We start from the raw sequence: 23,977 nt of genomic DNA, 5'->3' as shown, positions 1-23,977 counted from the left end.
CAAATCTGGTCTGTGGGCCAAAATCCAGCCTGCTGCCTGCTTTATATGGCCTCAATTGTGTTTACATTTTTAAATGGTTAAGAAACAAGAACTTCATGACACATGAAAATTAATATTAAATTCACATTTCAGTGTTCAGAAATAATCATCTCCATTGATGCAGAAAAGGCATTTGACAAAATCCAGCATCCTTTCTTGACAAAAACACTTCGAAAGATAGGAATAGAAGGAAATTTCCTCAACATGATAAAGGGCATATATGAAAAACTCACAGCTAACATCATACTGTTAACAGTGAGAGACCGAAAGTTTTCCCTCTAAGACTGGGAACAAAACAAGGATGCCCACTGTAACTTCTGCTATTCAACATTGTGCTAGAAGTTCTAACTACAGCAGTCCAGCAAGAAATAGAAATAAAAGGAATCCAAATTGTAAAGGAAGAAGTGAAACTTTCACCATTCGCAGTCTTGAAAAATCTACAATAGAGCTACTAGCGCTAACAAATGAGTTTAGCAAGTGGTGGGATATAGGATCAACATGCCAAAATCAGTAGTATTTCTATACAACAGTAAGGAGCAACCTGAGGAGGATAACAAGAAAAAAATTCCATTTACAATAGTAACTAAAAGAATCACATAACTAGGAATAACTTAAACCAAGGCCCTATACACAGAAAACTACAAAACATTGCTAAAAGAAATCAAGAAAGACCTAAATAAATGGAAGGACATTCCACATTCATGGACTGGAAGACTAAATATAGTTAAGATGTCAATTCTACCCAAATTGATTTACATATTCAACACAATACCAATCAAAATTCTAACAGCTTACTTTGCAGAAATGGAAAATGCAATCATCAAACTTATTTGGAAGGGCAAGGGGCCCCAAATAGCCAGAAAAATCTTAAAAAAAAGAATGAAGTTGGAGGACTCACACTTCCTGAATTTAAGCATATTACAAAGCCACAGTGGTCAAAGCAGCATGGTACTGGCATAAGGACAGATGTATTGAACAATAGAATTGAATTCAGAGTTTAGAAATAGAATCTCACATCTATGGTCAATTGATTTTTGACAAGGTGACCAAGTCCACTCAGCTGGGACAGCAAGTCTCTTCAATAAATGGTGTTGGGAGAACTGGATATCCATACGCAAAAGAATGAAAGAGTACCCCCATCTCACACCTTATATAAAAAATAACCAAAATGGATCAATGTCCTAAACATTACAGCTAGTACCATTAAACCCCTAAAACAAAATGTAGGGAAGCATCTTCAAGATCTTGTGGTAGGATGTGGGTCTTAGACCTTACACCCAAACCTCAAGCAAAGAAAGAAGAAACAGATAAATGGAACCTCTTCAAAACTGAATCCTCTTGGGTTTCAAAGGACTTTGTCAAGAAAGCGAAAAGGCAGCCTGCTCAATAGGAAAAAATATCCGGTAAGCGTTTAATATCCAAAATATATAAAGGAATCCTACAACTCAACAACAAAAAGACAAATAACTCAATTTAAAAATGGGCAAAAGACATGGATAGACACTTTCCAAAGACAAAACACAAATGGCTAAAAAGCACATGAAAAGATGCTCAACATCACCAGCTATTAGGGAAGCGCAAATCAAAACCAGTGAGATACATTTCACATCTACTAGAATGGCCAATATGGAAAAAAAAAAAAAAAAAAAAAAACAAACAAACTACAAGTGCTGGAGAGGATGGAGAGAAATAGGAAAACTTACTAACTGCTGGTGAGAATGTAGTACAGGGCAGCCCCTTTGGAAGACAGTTTTGTGCTTCCTCAGGAAGCTAAGTATACAACTGCCATATAATCTGGCAATCCCATTACTAGGTACATACTTAGAAGAATTGAAAGCAGGGACACAACAGGCATTTGCACAACGATGTTCATAGAGGCATTATTCATGATTGCCAAAAGATGGAAACAGCCCAAGTGTCCATCAACTAATGAGTGGAGAAATGAACTGCAATATACACATACGATGGAATATTACGCATCTGTAAGAAGGAATGAAGACCTGATGCATGCGACAACATGGATGAACCTTGGGGACATTATGCCAAGAGAAATAATTCAGACACAAAAGGACAAAGATTGTATGATGTCACTAATAAGAACTAATACTGCTTTTTCGCAACGGGTTTGCCGCCAGAATACAGGTGTTGTGAAAACCATCCCTGATTCTTAAGCCAAAATGGGAAAGGAAAAGACTCATATCAACATTGTCGTTATTGGACACGTAGATTCGGGCAAATCCACCACTACTGGCCACCTGATCTACAAATGTGGTGGAATCGACAAAAGAACCATAGAAAAATTTGAGAAGGAGGCTGCTGAGATGGGAAAGGGGTCCTTCAAATATGCCTGGGTCTTGGATAAACTGAAAGCTGAACGTGAGCGTGGTATCACCATTGATATTTCCCTGTGGAAATTTGAGACCAGCAAGTACTATGTGACCATCATTGATGCCCCAGGGCACAGAGACTTTATTAAAAACATGATTACAGGCACATCTCAGGCTGACTGTGCTGTCCTGATTGTTGCTGCTGGTGTTGGTGAATTTGAAGCTGGTATCTCCAAGAATGGGCAGACCCGCGAGCATGCCCTTCTGGCTTACACACTGGGTGTGAAACAACTAATTGTTGGTGTTAACAAAATGGATTCCACTGAGCCACCCTACAGCCAGAAGAGATACGAGGAAATCGTTAAGGAAGTCAGCACCTACATTAAGAAAATTGGCTACAACCCCGACACAGTAGCATTTGTGCCAATTTCTGGTTGGAATGGTGACAACATGCTGGAGCCAAGTGCTAACATGCCTTGGTTCAAGGGATGGAAAGTCACCCGTAAGGACAGCAATGCCAGTGGAACCACGCTGCTTGAAGCTCTGGATTGCATCCTGCCACCCACCCATCCAACTGACAAACCCTTGCGTCTGCCTCTTCAGGATGTCTACAAAATTGGTGGTATTGGTACTGTCCCTGTGGGCCGAGTGGAGACTGGTGTTCTCAAACCGGGCATGGTGGTCACCTTTGCTCCAGTCAACATTACAACTGAAGTCAAGTCTGTTGAGATGCACCATGAAGCTTTGAGTGAAGCTCTTCCTGGGGACAATGTGGGCTTCAATGTCAAGAACGTGTCTGTAAAAGATGTTCGTCGTGGCAATGTGGCTGGTGACAGCAAAAACGATCCACCAATGGAAGCAGCTGGTTTTACTGCTCAGGTGATTATCCTGAACCATCCAGGCCAAATCAGTGCTGGCTATGCACCTGTGCTGGATTGTCACACAGCTCACATTGCTTGCAAGTTTTCTGAGCTGAAGGAGAAGATTGATCGTCGTTCTGGTAAGAAGCTGGAAGATGGCCCCAAATTTCTGAAATCTGGTGATGCTGCCATCGTTGATATGGTTCCTGGCAAGCCCATGTGTGTTGAAGGCTTCTCTGATTATCCTCCTCTGGGTCGTTTTGCTGTTTGGGATATGAGACAGACAGTTGCTGTGGGTGTCATCAAGGCCGTGGACAAGAAGGCTGCTGGAGCTGGCAAGGTCACCAAGTCTGCCCAGAAAGCTCAGAAGGCTAAATGAATATTACCTATAACACCTGCCACCCCAGTTTTAATCAGTGGTGGAAGAACGGTCTCAGAACTGTTTGTCTCAATTGGCCATTTAAGTTTAACAGTAAAAGACTGGTTAATGATAACAATGCATCGTAAAACTTTCAGAAGGAAAGGAATGTTTTGTGGACCATTTGTTTTTGTGTGGCAGTTTTAAGTTATTAGTTTTTAAAATCAGTACTTTTTAAATGGAAACAACGACCAAAAATCTGTCACAGAATTTTGAGACCCATTGAAACAAAGTTTAATGAGGAAAAAAAAAAAAAAAAAAAAAGAACTAATACTAATATGTAAACTCATAGACATGAAATCTAGAATATAGGTTACCAGGAGATAGAATGAGGCTAGAGAATGGAGAGCAGCTGCTTAATATGTGCAGAATGTTTAACTAGGTCAAATTTTTGGAAACGGATAGAGGTGACAGTAGCACATTGTTGTGAGTGTAATTAATATGCCAAGTGTGAATATGGTTGAAATGGGAAGTCTAGGGTCATGTATGTCACAAGAAGGAAAGCCAGAGGATAAAACAAGGGACTGTATAACATAATAAAACCTGCTGTGGACCATGATTGTGGTTAATTGTACAAATATAGGAAGGTTGTTACATGATCTAGAACAAACGTACGTCACTATTACAAGGTGTTAATAATAGGGTAGTAAACAGGAAAAAATACAATTAAGGCAAACTAAGGATTATAGATAACAGTAACATTATAAAATTCTTTCATCAACTGTTAACAAAGGTACTACGCCAAAGCTAAGCTTTAATAATAGGGGGCTATAAGTGATATGAAATTTTTTTTTCCAGAGCAATAAGAATCTTCTCAAATTGACTGTGATGGTGAATGCATAACTCTGTGATTATACCAAAAGCCATTGATTGGGCACATTGGATGGATTATATGGTGTGAATAAAACTGTTTTGTTTTGTTTTTTTTTTTAAGAGACATCATGCTCCCAAACAAGAAATCAACATAAAAGTGGCCCCAGTCTAGTAATATCCTTTGGACATCTGGCAGAAGCAAACATAAAACCTCTCTGAAGAGACACTATCAATGCAACAAGCCACAAAGAAATTCCCAAACAAACGGCAAGACCCTCTAACAATGAACTCACAACTTAAACATTACAAAACACAGGAGGAAACAATCTACCCTCTATGAGTGTTCTCTGACACACAGAAGGATTAGAGCCCAAAGAACTGAGGATAAAGGATAACAGAAAAATCTAAAAAACAATACAAAATAAATATGTTAAAATAATTAAAACATAAAAAAATACCAAAACCATAAGACAGAGACATGAAAAAAACAGAGGCAGGTTTGAAAGAACAGTTCTACAATTAAAATTCTAAAACTATTAAAACTAAAACGATAGGGGAAATCCAATGTCCATCATCTGCTGAATGGATAAACAAATTGCAATATATTCATACACTGGAATATTAGCAATGAAAAGAGAAGGAACCATTAATAGACATAAGAGAAATGAAATAAAAAAATTATATTAACCGGAAGAAGTCAAACAAAAAAAGACAACATCTTAACTGGAAGAAGCCAAACAAAAAAAGACTACATATTGTATGATTCATTATATGAAATTTTTGGTAAAGGCAAAACTACAGAGACAGCAGATCAGTGGTTGCCTGGGGTTGGAGGAAGAAGCGGGGTTGACCCACAAAAGGACAAGATGGAACTTTCTGGGATGACAAATATTCTAAAACTGGGTCCTGATAATGGTTGTGCAACTGTATTTTACTCAAAATCACTGAACTGTACATGAAATGGGTGAATTTTATGGTCTACACTCAAACAATAGAAAAAAAAAAAATAAAACCAATGGATGGGGAAAGAGAGGAACACATCTGATGTAAGAAGTAGTAAACTGGAAGAAAAATCTGAGGAAGTTACCCAGAATGCAACACAATTCAGAGAAAGAGATAAAATATATGAGAGAGAGATGAAGAGACATGGAGAGTGTAAAAGGGTCCAACAAAAGGCTAATAAGAATTTCAGAAGAAAACAGAATAAAGGAGAAACATATTTGAAGATATACATCAAATATGTATATCTCTGCGGGGGTGGAGAATTATTCAGAACTGATTCAAGATGTAAGCTTCAGATTCAAGAAGCTCAAGGAAGGCCAAGCAGGAAAATACATTCATACCTAGACACATAATGAAAGAGTAGAAGAACAAAAATAAAATCCTAAGAGCAACCAGAAGAATAGAGATTATCTACACAGGAACAAAAATTGGACTGAAAGCAGACTTCAACAGTACCAGAAGAGGCCCAAAGAATATGAACACCATCTTCAAAGTGTTGAGGGAAAACACCAAATTCCATACTATGGAATAAACTATCATTCAAGTAGGTAAAGTAGAGACATTTTCAGACAAAGAATGAGATCTACCACTTTTAACCTGTCGCTGAAAAACTGTTCTTCAGGAAAATGTCCAAAGGAAGTTTAAGGTGCAGTAAGAATATGAGGTCTAAAGCTGTGTAGATCTGGGAGTCACTGGCATACAGGTGGGTAGAGAAACCAAAAAAGCAGGTGAAAATGCATGGGGAAAGTGGGCAGGACACGAAGAGGGCAGAAGCCCAGGGAAGCTGGAACCCTGGGAAACACCAAAACCTTAAGAAATAGGCAGAGGGAGATTTACAAATTAGTTACTGAATGCCTTATAGCATTTCTTATTCTTCAGAACTGTGCTTTATTAAAAAAATAACATACTTCATTCTGTGTTTTGCCAATCAGACTGTTAGCCCTTTGAGTGGTGATGTAGTGTGAAAAGAGGACAAGCTTTGGAATCAGATAGCTATGGGGTCTCAATATGAGCGCTGCCACTTTTGGTGACATTAGGCAAGTGGCACCTGCTCTGAATCTCACTAATAAAAACAGAGACAACAGCAGCTACCCTGAAGGGTTGTTGTGAGGAGTAAACATGTATAAAATATACTACAGCTCTCTTACTCTGCTGGCCATGGTGATAAGTTAACTCTCCTGGAAAGTTATATTGGCAATATGTACCGAAAGTCAAAAATATTGTTATTCTATTTGACCCAGTGATTTTATTTGAGATGTTAAAGAAATAGTTCTCAATATTTAAAAGGCCATATGTAAATACAAGTTCATCAAAATATTATTTATGATGGTGAGAAACCAGAAATGCTCAGCAATGGCAATATTTAAGTACATCATATTTAGTACATCATACCATACATACAGAATGGATTATCATATAGTCATTAACAATGGATTATCATATAGTCATTAAAAATAATGGCTATAAAGGCAACACAGCAACAGAGAAAACTGCTTATGATTTGTTAAAAGAAGAGAACTAGATGAGGTGGCCCATTAGCTCCTCTCTTCTACACTAACTAAATGACTAAACCTCCAAGGTAAGACCAGGTGGAGAATGAACCATCTTTGAATGGTTTATCATTAAAGAAAAGTGGTATGGCAGCCCAGGAGGGCTTTGCCAGTGTGTGTGTGTGTGTGGGGGGGGGGGCAGGGGGAAAGATAGATAACCACAACATTTGGGAACCAGGAAGCAGGTAGACTAGATTAACATTTGGCAGCGGGAGGTCTGGGGTACATTTACATCTTGCTCTTTTGTGACACCAAGAGTTTCTCACCTTCTGCTGACTACCTGTTTTCACATTTTAAAGTTACATTTTAAGGTTAATCTACCCTTTTCTCTTTACTGGCTTACAAAGATGATAGGTTAAACATTAGCTGCCTAGGTCATACAGACTGCTGTGCACCAAGATCTGCAGGCCTGTTTTGCTCAGGCCAAGAGCTGCCACAAGTGGTTTAAACAAGCAAAGGAACTGAAGGTGTGAAGAGAGAAGTACTTGCTCCCAAGAAATAGTCTTTTCATATGCTGTGTAAAGAAAAACTACAAACCACCTCCGACTCTTCGTCAGATAAGCCATCCTGGGAAAAGACTTCATCCCAGTGCAGCATATCTTCACCAGATAAACTGGAACAATGTCATGACAGGTCTAGATCTGAAAGATGGAAGCTGCCAGCATCCAAAGGGATAATGAAGGGGGTTAAGTACAATCTACCCATCTGACTACTGGCAAGCTGAGCCTAAATGGACCTCTTTTCATTCAGGAATGATTTAACAGGAAAAATGAATCCATCACAGGCCAATGAAAACATACTGCAACATATGTTAAGAAGGAGTTTGCCTTTAAGATTTAGGTAAGTGCATATTTCTGAAACTTAAAGAAAATTTACATGACCTCTGCCTGGAAACCTTGGAAAGAGGACATACTCTGTTGCATCAAAGAAGAAAGAGCAATAAGCAGTAAGGAGAAAACAGAAAGAGGTGCAAAGGGATCTGGCAAAAATTAATCAAAAACTGAAAGAAAAACAAAATGCAACAGAACTAAAATCTTCATTGAATGCATTAAAGATTAGAACTGATACACTAGAACATGGATTTTATGAAAGCAGCATAAACTTTGAGAAATGGTGTAAGAATGCAAAGGAAAACAAAAAAGAGAATGTTAAGAGAAAGCATGAGACATACGAAGAACAGAACAGAAATCCAACTTACACATTACAAAGGTGTATTACAAGGAATAAACCAGAACAAAAAGATAAGAAGTAATAATTCTTATTATATATTATATATATATTACAAGAATATTCTTATTCTTAGGTATTAAAAAATACTTAAGTTTTTAAGAACTCATTCAGGGAAAAAATAAAGAAAAAACTCAATCATCTTCCCATAAAATTTTTAATTTTGAATTCAAAGAAGAAAATCCTCTATGCATCCAGGCCAAAAAATAACAACACAAACACTTCTGTAGTGCTTTCCATGTACAATGTAGTGTTCTAAATGTTTTCCATATGTTAACTCTTTTATCCTTCAACCAAAAGTCCAAGGTAGGTGTTCTAGTTTGCTACTGCTGCCTTTTTGCAAAACACCAAAAACGGATTGGCTTTTATAAAAGGGGGTTTATTTGTGTATTAGTTAGGGTTCTCTTGGGAAACAGAATCAATGAGAGATGTCTCTGATTATCAAATTGTAAAAGTGACTCATGCAACTGTGGGTATGCATGGGTCCAAATTCTGCAGAGACATCAACAAACTGTCAACTCCAAGGAAGATGTCCAATGAACTCCTCAGGAAACAGACCGACAACTTCGACGAACTCCTCAGGAAACGAACCGGCAACTTCGACGAACTCCTCAGGAAATGAACTGGGATCTTCGATGAACGTGCTCAATGAACTCCTCAGGAAACGAACCGGCAACTTCGACAAGCTCCCCAGGAAATGCTTCACTGGGCAGCCGAAGAAGAAGTGAAGGTTCTCTAACCGTCCCGCTTATAAGCCTTCAACTGATCACCCAGACCAAATCCAGCCAATTGCATTCTCCCATTGTGGAAGGCACGCCCCTTGATGAGTCATCAGTCAGCCACAGTCAATTGACTGATGATCCAACAAACCAGCCCATTGGTTTATTGACCAGCCTCAAATATCCTCACAGCAATCGTCAGGCCAGTGCCTGCTTGACCAGACAGCTGGGTCACCTAGCCAAGTTGACACATGAACCCAACCATCACAATTTGGTTACACAGTTACAGTCTTAAAGCCATAAAGTGTCCAAGGTAACACATCAGCAATCGGGTACCTTCACTGGAGGATGGCCAATGATGTCCAGAAAACTTGTTAGCTGGGAAGGCACGTAAGCTGGCATCTGCTCCAAAATTCTGGTTTCAAAATGGCTTTCTCCCAGGATGTTCCTCTCTAGGCTGCAGTTCCTCAAAAATGTCACTCTTAGTTGCACTTGAGGTATTTGTCCTCTCTTAGCTTCTCTGGAGCAAGAGTCTGCTTTCAATGGCCATGTTCAAAATGTCTCTCATCTGCAGCTCCTGTGCTTTCTTCCAAGTGTCCCTCTTGGCTGTAGCTCCTCTTCAAAATGTCACTCTCAGCTGCACTGAGTTACTTCTGTTTGTCAGCCCATTTATATGGCTCCATTGATCAAGGCCCACCTTGAATGGGCAGGGCCATGCCTCCATGGACATATCTCATCATAGTTATCACCTACAGTTGGGTGGGGTGCATCTCCATGGAAATACTCAAAGAATTCCAATCTAATTAACACTGATAGGTCTGCCCACACAAGATTACATCAAAGAATATGACTTTTTCTGGAGGACATAATACATTCAAACCAGCACAGTAGGTATTATCATTTTCCCCACTTTATAGATTAGGAGACCGAAGCAAAGAGAGGTTAAGTAATTTGCACAAGGTCAAATAACTAGTAAGTGGTGGACTTCAGATTCGAAACCCAGAAGTCCAATTCTAGATTCTATGCTCTTATCTGCTCTACTATACCTCCGAGCAACAAAAATCAAGCTGGGAATCCCAGAAGCCAGAAAACAACAAAACACCTATGTTTTAAGATAATGCAATAATCTTCCCATGGAGCCTGAAAATCTTGGCATCTGCCTTGTTAAAGTTTTTCTTTCTTCCTGAATAGTACGTATGAATAAGGTGTGGTCCATATTCTTGAGCAAGGCAGGCCAATCAAGACTACTGCCCTTCCCTATAAAGTACCTGCAAACTAAAATGGAAGAGAAATGTAAATACCCTTCACCAGTTATTTTGTTGAGAATCCTAAATGCCTGCCTTTTTCATTTAGGGTCTCCCTAATTTATTTAGGGAGTGAAAGCTCCTCCTTACCCCAAGAAAAGCCTAATAAGAACTAATGAGATTTTACCTGAATAGAGGTCTAATAGGTGTTTTTCAACTGCAAGACACAACCCACTACTGGGTCATGAAATCAATTTACTAGGTAACCAGCATTTTCTTTTTTAAAGGAAACAATTAAATTATCGGAGAGTGCATGATATGTAGCAAAAGTACATAATTTTTTGTGAAAAAAAATTTTTAAAGGACACAGTTAAAATATCAGAGTGCAAAATATGTAGCAAAACTACATAATTTTTTGTGAAAAATTTTTTTAGTTATAAAACGGATTGTTACATAAAATATACTTCTTATTGAACATGTAGTCAAAATGTTTAAAAGCCCCTGGTAATAGGGCTCTTCACATAGACAAAAGGTGATTTTGCCCACAGAACATTATGAATACATTTTATCATAGTTGAATATTTCTTCTTGGAAAGTTAAAGAAAGAGTCAGAAGCCCAGCCTGAGAGATTAACTCTTAGATTTTAAAACATATTATAAAACTACAATTATCAAAAAACAATGATATTATGATATATACAAATTAATGAAACAAAATAAAAAGTTCAGAAACAGATCCAAATATATATGAAAATTTGATATATGTTAACAGTGGCATTCCAACTTGGTGGGGGAAAAGATGTATTGTTAAATAAATGGGGTTGATACAATTGGGTAAAACAAATCAAGTTGGAACTCATCCTTACTTACAATGAAAAAATTCCAAATGGATCAAAAATTTACAGGAAAAAGAAAAAAGTACTAGGGGAAAAGGAGATGTTTAATTTTTGTTGTTTGTTTGTCTTTTAATAATCTTGTACTGGAAAAGGCCTATATAAATATGAATCCTAGGAACCAAAAAAGAAAAATGTGATAAACTTGACTACTTAAAAATCTGCATGAAAGGAGAGGCTACGCCTGCTTACAATTGTGCCTAAGTGTCTCCTCCTGAATGCCTCTTTGTTCTCAGATGTGGCCCTCTCTGTCTAGTTAAGCCAACTTGGCAGATGAAATCACTGCCCTCCCCACTACATGGGATCTGACAAACAGGGGTGTAAATACCCCTGGCAACGTGGAATATGACTCCCAGGGAGGAATCTGGACCTGGCATCGCAGGATGGAGAATACCTTCTTGACCAAAAGGGGGGATGTGAAATGAAATGAAATAAGTTTCAGTGGCTAAGAGATTCCAAAAGGAGCTAAGAGGTCACTCTGGTGGGCACTCTTACGTACAATATAGACAACCTTTTTTAGGTTCTAATGAATTGGAATAGCTGGCAGTAAATACCTGAAACTATCAAACTACAACCCAGAACCCTTGAATCTTGAAGACAATTGTATAAAAATGTAGCTTATGAGGGGTGACAATGTGATTGGGGAAGCCATGTGGCTCACACTTCCCTTTGTCCAGTGTATGGATGGATGAGTTAGAAAAACGGGGGCAAAAAAAAGAAAAAGCACCCAGTGATCTTTTTTACTGTAATTGTTCTTTTTCACTTATTTTTATTCTTATTACTTTTGTGTGCATGGTAATGAAAATGTTCAAAAATTAATTTTGGTGATGGACGCACAATTATATGGTGGTACTGTGAATAACTGATTGTATTCTTTGTATGACTGTATGTCATGTGACTATATTTCAATAAAATTGAATTATTTTAAAAAATAATAAAATCAAAAAATCAATAGCACTTTCAAAATTTGTAGTGATGAACACACAGCTATGTGATAATATTGTGAGCCACTAATTGTATATTCTGGATGGACTGTATGATGTGTGAAAACATCTCAATAAAATTGCATTAAAAAAAAACATCTGCATGGAGAAGAACTGAAAGCAGGGACAACAGATATTTGCACATCAACGTTCACTGCAACATTATTCTCAATTGCCAAAAGATGGAAGCAACCCAAGTATCCATTGACCAATGAATGGATAAACAAAATGCGGTATATACATATGATGGAAAATTATTCAGCTGCAAGAAGGAATAAAGTCCTGATGCATGTGACAACATGGGTGAACCTTGAGGACATTATATTGAATGAAATAACTCAGACACAAAAAGACAAATATTATATGTCTCATTAATATGAACAAATTATAATGAGCAAACCCTGGGAGTTAGAGTCTAGGGAATAGGTTACCGAGAGATACAATGAGAGAAGAGAATGGGGAGCTGATGCTTAATTTGTACAGAATTTTTAATAATGTTGATTGTAAATGTTTGAAAATGGATAGAGGTAATGGTAGCACATTATTGTCAGTGTAATTAATAGTGCTGAATTATGGGTGTGAACGTGGTTGAAAGGGGAAGTTTAGGGTCGTGTATGTCACTAGAAGGAAAGCTAGAGGATAAAACATGGGAATGGATACCACAATGAATCCTGTTGTGGGTGACAACTGTGGTTAAAGATACAAATATATGAATGTTCTTCTAGAACAAATATACATCACTATTACAAGGTGTGCCGGTTTGTATATTTATGTCCCTCAGAAAAAGCCATATTCTTTAATGCATTCTTGTGGGGGCGAACATAGTAGTGTGGATTGGGTTGGAACATGATGGTTCAGTGTCCATGGAGATGTGACCCACCTAACTGTAGATGATAACTCTGATTGGATAATTTCCACGGAGGCATGGCCCTGCCCATTCAGTGTGGGCCTTGTTTAGTTTACTGGAGTACTATATAAGCTCAGACAGAAGGAGCTCATGGGAGCTGGAGCTGAGACAGACATTTTGAAGACAGCCATTGGAAGCTGATACAGACATTTTGGAGAATGCCATTGTTTTTTTTGGCTTGAAACAACCAATTTATTCTCTCACAGGTTTGAAGGCCAGGAGTCCAAAATCAAGTCGTAGGTAGGATCACACTCCTTCTGAAGACTCTAGGGGAGAAAATTTCCTGGCATCTTCCAGGATCTGATGGTTCCAGGCGTTCCTTGGCTCATGTGGCAGCATCGCTCCCAACTCTGCCGCCGTCTCCACCTGGTCTTCTCCCTTGCGTGTCACTCTGTGTATTCCTGTCTTCCCCTTCTCTTTTCTGCTAAGGAATTGTCATTGCATTTAGGGTCCACCCTAACCCAAGGTGATCTTATCTTGAGATCCTTAATTTAATTACATCTACAAAGACTCTTTTTCTAAATAAAGTCACATTTACAGACTCCAGATGGGCATATCTTCAAGGGGGCAATGATTCAACCCACTGCTGCTGGCTTTTATTGCATATCTATATGTGCCATGAAATCTTCTAAGCATTAAACATGTAATAACTCACTTAATCTTTGTAACAACCCTATGGAGAAGAACTATTACTCTCCCCATTTCACAGCAGAGTCATCTGGGGCACAGAGAGACAGACTAAGCCCGAGGCCTCTCAGCTAGCACAGGGCAGGTCTGTGACGTATCTGACAACAGACCTCTCCCTGGGCCTCAGGCCTATCATGCTTGCTCATGCCTCCCAGCCTTGACTGTCCCCGTGCCTGGACTGCCCCCTCACCGCTCAGCCTCTCGCCCACCTAATGAACTCTTTTGTTGGTGGTGACCTGCTTTGCATTTTTTTTTTATATTCATTTTATTGAGATATATTCACATACCACACAGTCATACAAAACAAATCATACATTCGATTGTTCACAGTACCATTACATAGTTGTACATTCATCACCAAAATCAATCCCTGACACCTTCATTACCACACACACAAAAATAACAAGATAATAATTAAAGTGAAAAAGAGCAATTAAAGTAAAAAAGAACACTGGGTGCCTTTGTTTGTTTGTTTTTCCTTCCCCCATTTTTCTACTCATCCATCCATAAACTAGACAAAGGGGAGTGTGGTCCTTATGGCTTTCCCAATTCCATTGTCACCCCCCATAAGCTACATTTTTTATACAAACGTCTTCAAGATTCATGGGTTCTGGGTTGTAGTTTGATAGTTTCAGGTATCTACCACCAGCTACCCCAATTCATTAGAACCTAAAAAGGGTTGTCTCTATAGTGCATAAGAATGCTCACCAGAGTGACCTCTCGGCTCCTTTTGGAATCTCCCTGCCACTGAAGCTTATTTCATTTCCTTTCATTTCCCCCTTTTGGTCCAGAAGACAGGAGAATGCCATTTTGAAACGCAACCTGGGAGCAAGCAGACACCAGCCACGTGCATTCCCAGCTGACAGAGGTTTTCTGGATGCCAATGGCCTTTCTCCAGTGAAGGTACCCTTTGTTGATGGACACTTTATGGCCTTAAGACTGTAACTTTGTAACAAAATAAACCCCCTTTTATAAAAGCCAATCCATTTCTGGTGTTTTGCATAACAGCAGCATTAGCAAACTAGAACACAAGGTGTCAATAATAGGGTGGTATATGTGAAAAAATACATCTAACTCAAACTATGGACTATTAACAATAATATTGTAATACTGTTAGCAGTAATACTGTAAAATTCTTTCATCAGTTGTAACAAAGGTACCATACCAATGCTAAGTGAAAACAATAGGAGGGTATAAGGGGTATGGGATTTTTCTTTTTGGAGCAATGAAAATGTTCTCAAATTGACTGTGGTGATAAATGAACAACTCTGTGATTACACTTTGGATAGACTGTATGATGTGTGAATAAAATTGTTTAAAAAAATCTGCATGGAAAAAGTATATGCAAAATTAAAAATTAAATCCTTGGGGGAAACATGCAATTCAAATCACAGACAATTACCAAAAAAAGAGCACCTATAAATCAATTAGAAAAACTCAACAACACAAATAAAAAGGGGCAGGACAGAAACAGGCAGTTTGCAGAAAAATAATACAAGTGATTCTTATGAAAAAGCTCAACCTCACTCATTAAGAAAAATGAAAATTAACCTTATACTTAGATTCTATTTTTCACTTCAGATAGGGAAGAATGAAAATATTTGATGACACACTAAATAACAAAGATGTGGAAAAACCAGAATTCTCATACTTTGCTAGCAGGTGTTACAATTACCATGGAAGCCAAAAAAAATTGATACATCCCTGCTGCCTTAGCAATTCAATTTGCAGTAATCTATCTTACACATATATTAGAACATGTGAGAAACTGCAAATGCATAAGGTTATTCACTTTGGCATTTCTGAAATAGAAGAATTGAAACAACCTAAATATCCATTAATGGAAGACTGAACAAATAATTAAATTGTGGCCATTCCAAACATTGGAAAATAATACAGCTAGAAAGAAAAAAAAATAGAGCAGGAGGAGGACAAAGTAGAGAAGGGGTGAAGAGGAGGAAGAAGATAATCTATTTCTTGACTGGAAATACAATATGATAGCCCATTGTCAACTACATAAAGGATTGGAAAAGATTCACTAAAGAATTCTGATCCATCGAGAATCATAAGTTAAAGACAAACAGTTCTCTAGGAATTAGGTATATTTCCAAGCAGATTTTTCTTGTAACAGAAAACACCCTAGACAGGATAGAATTTACTCATAAGTATAGTTAATTTCTGAAATCTCACCTGGGATTGGGGAAACAGATCTATCTCGGATAAAGAGAGTTTAGAAATTAAATTCCTAGGTGGAACAACAATCTATATTCTTTTTAACCTCATTCTCCTCCCTTTCACACACGATATCCTCAGAGAGCTAAAAGGAATAGCTGAAAGGCAAAGAGACAATGTATTTTTAATTGCAGAATCTTGCTCTTAAATTAGAAAAAGTCTATCAGGCATGTAAAGGCAAGAGAAATAACATGATCTGGATCCTACAAACCCAAAAAATGCTGTTAACTACTTTTAAAATTTTTTTGCTTTCAGTTCAAGGCATTCATTCACGCTTACCTGCCCTGGAAGTCCCCTCTACTTCTCAACCAACCAGAAACCTGCTCTAAAACACCAGCATAGTTCCTAATTTCCCTCTTTCCTTGGAAGGAAACCCGCATAATGTTTAAGCCCCTTCACTAGGTGATCCCAAAACAAAACAAAATAAAAACACTGCACAAATATGAGTCAAGGCAAACTCTTCAAAAGGAAATCAGAAAGCAAACATTTCTTTTTCAAATAACGGAGACAACAAATGCCTTGAAGTAAAATTGAGTAGTACAGATTGATAGAACTTGAGTGCTCCATGAGAGCTCCCAAAGAAAAGCAATTAAACAGAGAGTTGCCCAAGGCTCGTCTAAAGAATCTTGATTGATTCCTCATTGTTCACCCTGGAAAATGTGTCAAAGTCAGATTTTTTCCTTTCACAATAACTTTTGGAACCATAATATTATTAACTTGCCCAGGTACATGTGTTTAGTCTTCAGAGGAGCTATGTGGATACTGAATGAGCCCTGGACTAGGGATAAGCCCATCTGGGTCTCCATCTTCTCTGCTGGGCCGTCTACCGGCTCTATGACTCTGGCCAAGACACTTCTGGGCCTCGGGTTCCTCAAGTATAAAGTAGGCTAAAAATACCTACTGTAAGGATTATATAAATTTAAAGGATTTGACTACAAAAATATATTAGCCCCTGTTTGAGCTTTAGGTTAAGTAGTAATAGTATAAGTTTTACCTATAGCTTGCCACCATTTATCTCTTTGGGATTTAGTACAGGATACCAGGAAAATGATTTTCCCTGCTTCCCATTCCTTATTCAGAAATGGGTTCCTGTCTTCATGTGGAACTGCCTCCATATGTCTAAGAGCAACACAGCTACATTGTTCCCAGGTGTTCTGATTAGGAGAGAAACAGACCATTCAGTCCATCCCCTTAGGCGGCTAGATTGAGATTGGAGTCATTCCCCTTCAGTACACTTGTATAGATTGTTCATAAATCAAGGGTTCTCAGCTGGGGGTTGCCTGCAGTGCATCCTTGTAGATTACTTTAAGCTTTACAACATGGACATATCTTCTGAATTTATCTTTAAAACAATCCTGTGAGAAAATTGAGACACAGAGGGAAAGAACGCCAAGTTAATGACTACATACAAAATACAGAACCTCTATTTCTGACTCCCAGTTTACTCATTAGTTCATTGAGCCAAATGAGCTTTTTCTTTTGTTTATAGAGCAGAAAACTTATCAGTCATATCTGCAAAAATCACCTAAATTTAAAATTTTCTCACAGCAATGAAGCAGAATTTACCATCTCCCATATTAAATCCTACTGCCAATTAGAAAAAGAAAACGTAATTTAGTTCGTCTTTTTATCCTCATTAAATGAAGAAAAGTCGACAGGAATTGAGAGTGACAATGGTTCTAAGTTTCTAGTGCCTAAGTTAAACAACAAAATCTGACTAATTGAGTACACAGTAAACTTTGTATACCACAACAGTAAGAAAGTAGCATACGGAAGCTGTCCATGTGGAGCACAGAAAAGAAATGGAAAGTGATTTGACCCTGAAAGAAAATCAAAAAGGTAAAAGAGTCAGACATTAAATGGGAAAGGTAAGAACACTCAGGAAGAAATCTCGGGGATATCCCGAGAACACTCATCATCTCAAATGACGTGTCTTGTACATCTCATCAGTGGTTTTCCCTCCCGTGTTTAACTTATACAAATATCTGAATAACTCAAGAGCAGCGTTCAATTGGAAGATGAGTCATTCCCCAGTAAGCAATGAGATTAAGGGAAATGCTATCTTCCTGTGAACTTTGACATAGTTTGAATCTGCTTTACTGTTCTTGCTAACAATACTTGCTAATCTGTGTCTGCACACCTTTTCTTTTGCTGCCTTTAAGCAAGTAATAGCAAGATAAGTGTGAAGCACTTTTGCCCCCTCAAAAAACACACATCAATCTAAAGGAAGGAGAACTTTCTGGTATAATGTGAAGCATGTGTTTCTGAGCCCAAAGATCTGAGTCTGAATCCTGGCTTCACGGCTTACTAGCTGTGTTGCTCTGGTGAGTTACAAATGTCTAAGTCACTGTTTTCTCATCAGTAAAGTAGAGACAACACTCCTCTCCTTATAAAGTTACTGTGAAGATTAAGTGATATAACTAACTAAATGGAAGCATGACATAATACAGGAATACACTGAATTATTTAATGTATAAATAACAAATATTTATTGCACTCTTACTGGATGTCAGACATTGAGGAGAATACAAAGAGCAGTGTCTTGTCCCTAAGATTTTATAATCTGATTGAAGAGACAGAAGATACTGATGTGAAAAACTAAGTACCAGAACAAGAACACACAGTAAAGCCAAATGTGTGCCAGGGTTAACAAATGCTACAAATTCCAAGGAAGAAAAGATAAATCCAGACCAGAGAGGTCAAGAAAGGCTTCAAAATAGAAAAGACTTGAGATAAGCCTTGAAGGAAAAACAGGATTTGGAGACAGGAGTACATCTTAGACAAGGAGGGAAAAGCAGCAGAAGGAATAGCAAAGCAAATCCAGAGCCAGTAAATAGAAGGCTTTGGCTGAAGCAGATGTTTGTAGAGCACAGTAATAAGGGACGAGGCCTGAAAGGCAGGTTGTGGCTAAACTGTGGAGGAGTTCCTTTCAGGGTAGGAATGGGAAGCTGCAGAAAGTCTTGGGGCAGGGGTGGTAATATGATTAAATCAGTGTTTTAAAAAAGATTGATCTGGCAATAGTGTAAAAAAAGGTTGTGGAGGAGAGTCTAGACACGAGAAAACCAATTAGGAAGTAATCACAGTAGTTAAGGTTGAGATGCTAAAGGCCTAGACAAGATGAAATTAGTGGAAATGGAACTGTAGAGGCAAATATGAGAAACGCTGCACAAAAGGATGAGTGAGTGACTGGACATGGGGGTAAGGATTAGAGAGGAGTAAAAATGAGCTTCAATGTTTTCAGTCTGGGTGACAAAGAAAGAGGAAAGTCACAAAAGGAAAGTCACAAAAGGTGGGATGGGAGCTAGAAGGGAAGAAGCATTAATGAAGAGTTTGACTTTTGACATGTTGAATTTGAGCTCAAATAATTCACATAGAAATGTCACACAAGTAGTTGGCTATACTGCTCTGACAATTTAAAGAGTGGTCAGGATTAAAGAAAACAATTTGGGAGTTACTTGGACAAGTGAGAAGAGCTAAAGCTGAGGAAGAAATCCCATCAGGGTCACTATTGAAGGCCCTTGTTCTTCTCCCAAGAAAAATATATCCCGTCAATGCAGAAAAATGAGCTTTCTGGTATGCTGAGCACTGAAAGCTTTTTCCTTCTTCCAGTGAGAAGAGAACATGGAGTCTGGCTTTAAAAAAAAAAAACAAAAAAACACAGCTACAGGGGAGCCCAAAATTCATAAAACCCTCTTTAAGGGAGGCATGCAGACTGTGGTGTCTTTGTGAAAAGTGGCAGGAGCTTGGGTATGAATTAAGGTCAAGAGATTCCTATTGGGTGGACAATATCACTGGCAGTGGCTCAGCTCCACTGTTGACTCTAGAGGCCTAGGGAAACTGCAGAAATACTCTGCACCTTGGCAGGAGCTTGGGTATGAATTAAGGTCAAGAGATCCCACCTTGGGTGGACAATATCACTGGCAGTGGCTCAGCCCCACTCTTGACTCTAGAGGCCTAGGGAAACTGCAGAAATACTCTGCACCTACTTCTTCTCTATGTGGCCACTTTCTTTCTGATAACATTTCCGTATCTTTAGCTAAATAAACTGGGAACTTAATCTCATTTTACCCTGGATACATGCTAATCCATAACCCACTTGAAACACTGCACACGTATTTACACAAATTTTTTTTAAATTTCCATGGCCCTGGTCAAGAACCTCAGATGTGGAGACAGGAAAAAAGATGACTGGGTCTTGGGAGTAGACGAGAAAGATGAAGCATCGAAGAAGAAAGAGAATGAGGGCGGGGGAACAGGAGGGACGACAAAACAGCAGGGATTTTCATTTCTTTATGTTTTAAGTATCGAAGCACTCGTTTAAATGCAATTTTCCTGGAACCCCAACATAAGAAACAATGCAACCTCATACCTAGGACTCACTCTTAATAATCAGATTATTAGCTTAGGCACCTATGTAAAACATCAGGATCCCATGGAATAAAATCTGAAAAGCACCTGGGTTTGAAGCACAAAAAAAACAGAAGAATTATGGTCCTTCCCTTTCCTACTGTCATTTCTTTAATTATAGAGATATTCTACTTTAATGGTTTTATATTTGTCAACACAATAATGATAATTTAAAAGTAAACTTACGTTTGAATTTAAACACTAGTTTAGTGACACTGATCACACAGCTGACAAGGACAACGGATGCTGGGTTTTAGATCTGATCACTAGGTTCTGCTGGTTTGAGAAGTGCTTTTACCAGTTTATTTGGCACATAATAATAATCTTTTATTGGTTTCTAACACTCATACTACAGGAGTAGAAGCCTTGCACCATCACCACAATGGCAAGTGACCTGCGAAGAGATAACATCAAAAATTTCTATCTCCTACTAAGGGCTGGCCCATGTTTAGAGGTTATACAGGCCCCCAAATATATTTTGAAAAAGTTAGCCACAATTATTAGGCCATGGGAGACTGACAATGACTGCAGAAAAGACATTAACTTATGATAAGGCCTTTCACTTAAAGACTAATGGCTCCTGAGCAACTACTCTACTAACAAGTTCTTTTCACTTCCCACTGGCATTGCAACCGGGCACAGTACTCAGTATGGCCTTATCATATTTTCCTGAAAAATAACCTCTGCTCACTTTTCTCATTTTGCAGAACTTTACAGGTTAAATAATCAGTTCAATCAAAAAGATAAGCACTTACAGAATGCATCTGCAAAGGTTAGTACTTTCCTTAATATGGCAAAATGAATTTTGCCATTAGTGGTTTTTCAGTCTGCTTGCAAAGATTCGCACAGTTAATTAAAGCACTGGCCTGTCAAGAGGGATACCTGCTTTTGAGACACCTGAGTTATCTGGTAATGAAAACCATCTAAGCAAATCCACCACAGGCACAAATGCAGTGAACTAATCAGAAAAACAAAACAACAAAAAAAAACCTAGTGTTGAGATCTGCTATATAGGTAGCTCAATCCACACACATTCAACTCTTCCAATTATGACTCTCCAAAAGAAAAGTCAGCACTCCGAAGAGCAGGAAATGACATTTTATTTTCCTGCAGTTGCTTCACAGCTGAAGAAAATGCAAAAACAAAGAGGACATGCGCCTCAAGAGCCTATTAACAAAGAATGGAAATCCCCTCACTCCACATCTCCCAATTAGCACTGCTGAAGACAAAGGCTCTTAGGTTCCAATTTCCCTTCATGGAAGGCCTAACAACACCAGAATTAATCTGCAGTTGCCACCTGTGTTAAAGGCAGGGGTAGATGCACATTGAAACATTCCAGATTATCACATGAGTTCTAGTTTTCACTATATAATGCATTAACATGTACAGGATTTTAACTCCACAATAAATATTAATAACCCTTCTTCAACATAAACACCATGAAGAACAGCAGGAAATTTTCTCTCTACAGCTGTCTTTGAATCTAAAAGCTGCTCTCCTCTACCATGAAATTTAGTCTCTCTTGTGCATTTCATAAATGGAAAAAAGAATGTATTGCCATGTGCAAATAACATAATTTTCAACATTTGTAAAATCTCATTTGCTTAAAGAATGGGACTTTCTCTATCATGACATTTCTGAATTGTTTTCGTCTTTTATAACAAATATATATTATGTTTGTGCTTGGAAGAAAATACTACAGAAATTTGTACGAAATTCACTAAAGATGCATTGTTTAGTAATCTCTCCCTTTATAACTTCTATCCTGAAAAGCTTGTGTGTATTTATTTATCATGTTTTTTAAAAAAGATTTTTATAATGGAAAATTTCAAACATATACAAGTATTTCATAATATAATTAATCCCCATGAACCCATAAATTAACTTTATCAATTCATGGCCAATCCTGTTTCATATGAACACCACGCACCCCATCCCAATTTCCCAATTATTTCTGAAGCACATCTCAGATATCACATCACTGATCCATAAATATTTCAGTATGTAGCTCTAAAATACAGTTTTAAAATACAACTCAAGAGCATTATTATTCCTAAAAAAGTGAACAGTAATTTCTTAATATTTCCAATAACAATTCAAATTTCTTTGATTGCTTGTTCAGATCAGGAATTAAGGACCCAATATGGTCCATATACTAAAAATGGTTGTTATATCTCAAATTGTTTTTAATCTATAGGTTCTTGCTCCATCTCGCTCTTCTTTTATCCAAGCAATTGATTCATTGGAAGAAACTGAGTTGTCTGCCTTGCAAAGTTTCCCACAGACTAGATTTGGTAATTGTGCCCTTGCAGAGTAATATAACACGTTCCTCCTATATTTCCATTAAATTAGTAGATGCTTGACGCTTGATCAGATTCAAGTTTGATGTTTTCATGCGCTATATTCTTAATCCTTCTATTTCCTCCTTCTTAAAACCTTGGAACCTGGCATCGTAGGACTGAGAAAGCCTTCTGGACAAAGAGGGGAAGAGAAATGAAACAATATAAACTTTCAGTGGCTGAGAGATTTCAAATTTCGAGTCGAGAGGTCATTCTGGAAGTTATTCTTATGCCTTATATAAATATCTCTTTTAGTCTCTAGTTTATTAGAATACCTGCAACTGTTGAACTGCAATCCAGTACGTAGCCTAGATTCTTGAGGACGACAGTGTAACTATATAGCTTATATGGTGTAACCATGTGATTGAGAAAACCTTGTGGCTCACACTTCCTTTATCCAATGTATGGACAGATGAGTACAAAAATGAGGACAAAAAGTAAATGAAATGAACAATGGTGGGGTGGGGGGGAGGGGGGGATGGGATGTTTTGAGTGTTCTTTTTTACTTTTATTTTTATTTTTATTCTTTTCTTTTTTCCTTTGGAGTAATGAAAATGCTCAAAACTTGATTGTGGTGATGAATGCACAATTATATAATGATACTGTGAACAATTGATTGTACACTTTGGATGACTGCATGGTACATGAATATATCTCATAACACTGAATTAAAAAAAAAAAAAAAAAACCACCTTGGGAGAAGAAAACCACTGGCCAAGCTTCAACTTCCAGCTAAAAAATAATACTGGATAATAAAGACGTGTCATATGCTCTTCTGGAGACATAACAATCTACCTTAAGATAGTATGGAAATTCAGCAAGGTGTTCTAAAGAGTTTCACAGCATTGAACAAAGATTTGATGCACCTTTCCTCCCTCTTAGACCGACAGGATGCTAGATATAGGTCTGGATTTTTATTCACCTAAATCACAACTTCCTGTTCTACTCAGTAAGGTCTTCAGAGCTTTGCCGTCACCTCTGCTCCCACTAGGAAGAGTTGACCTTTATCTTACTTTTCTTAGAATGTAACTAGATTGCCTGGCAACAGTTAGAAAGTCTTAAGATTTCAGAGCTAGAAGGGACCTTGGAGATCATGTAGTCCATCTTCTACATGAAGTTCATCTTCTCTTTTTAAATATCGGGAAACAGAATGAGACTAATGAAGTAACTTTCCCAGTTATTATAATGATAATATTAAATGTGTTAATATTTACAAAGTACTCCTAAGAATGACAGGCATATAATAAGTCATATAAATGCTTGTTAAAAAAAAAAATTAAAACTCATTAAGAAGGAGAATTAGGATTTGGACAAAGATCTCTTAGACTTCT

At 37.9% G+C, this 23,977-nt stretch overlaps 1 protein-coding gene and 1 pseudogene across 1 annotated transcript; one reads left to right on the top strand and one right to left on the bottom strand.

Annotated features, from left to right (window-relative positions):
* The window catches only part of LOC119532412, a 237,897-nt pseudogene that overhangs the window by 102,326 nt on the left and 111,594 nt on the right, over positions 1-23,977 (bottom strand).
* Positions 2,174-3,653, top strand: LOC119532407 (elongation factor 1-alpha 1-like). The gene has a single exon (XM_037834815.1). The coding sequence runs from the start codon at positions 2,217-2,219 to the stop codon at positions 3,603-3,605; it is 1,389 nt and encodes a 462-aa protein (XP_037690743.1). The 5' UTR covers positions 2,174-2,216; the 3' UTR covers positions 3,606-3,653.

Source organism: Choloepus didactylus, chromosome 4, assembly GCF_015220235.1.
Source record: "Choloepus didactylus isolate mChoDid1 chromosome 4, mChoDid1.pri, whole genome shotgun sequence".
Lineage (NCBI taxonomy): Eukaryota > Metazoa > Chordata > Mammalia > Pilosa > Megalonychidae > Choloepus > Choloepus didactylus.
The sequence above is the reverse complement of the archived record's forward strand: the minus strand, read 5'-3'. Positions and strand labels throughout refer to the sequence as shown.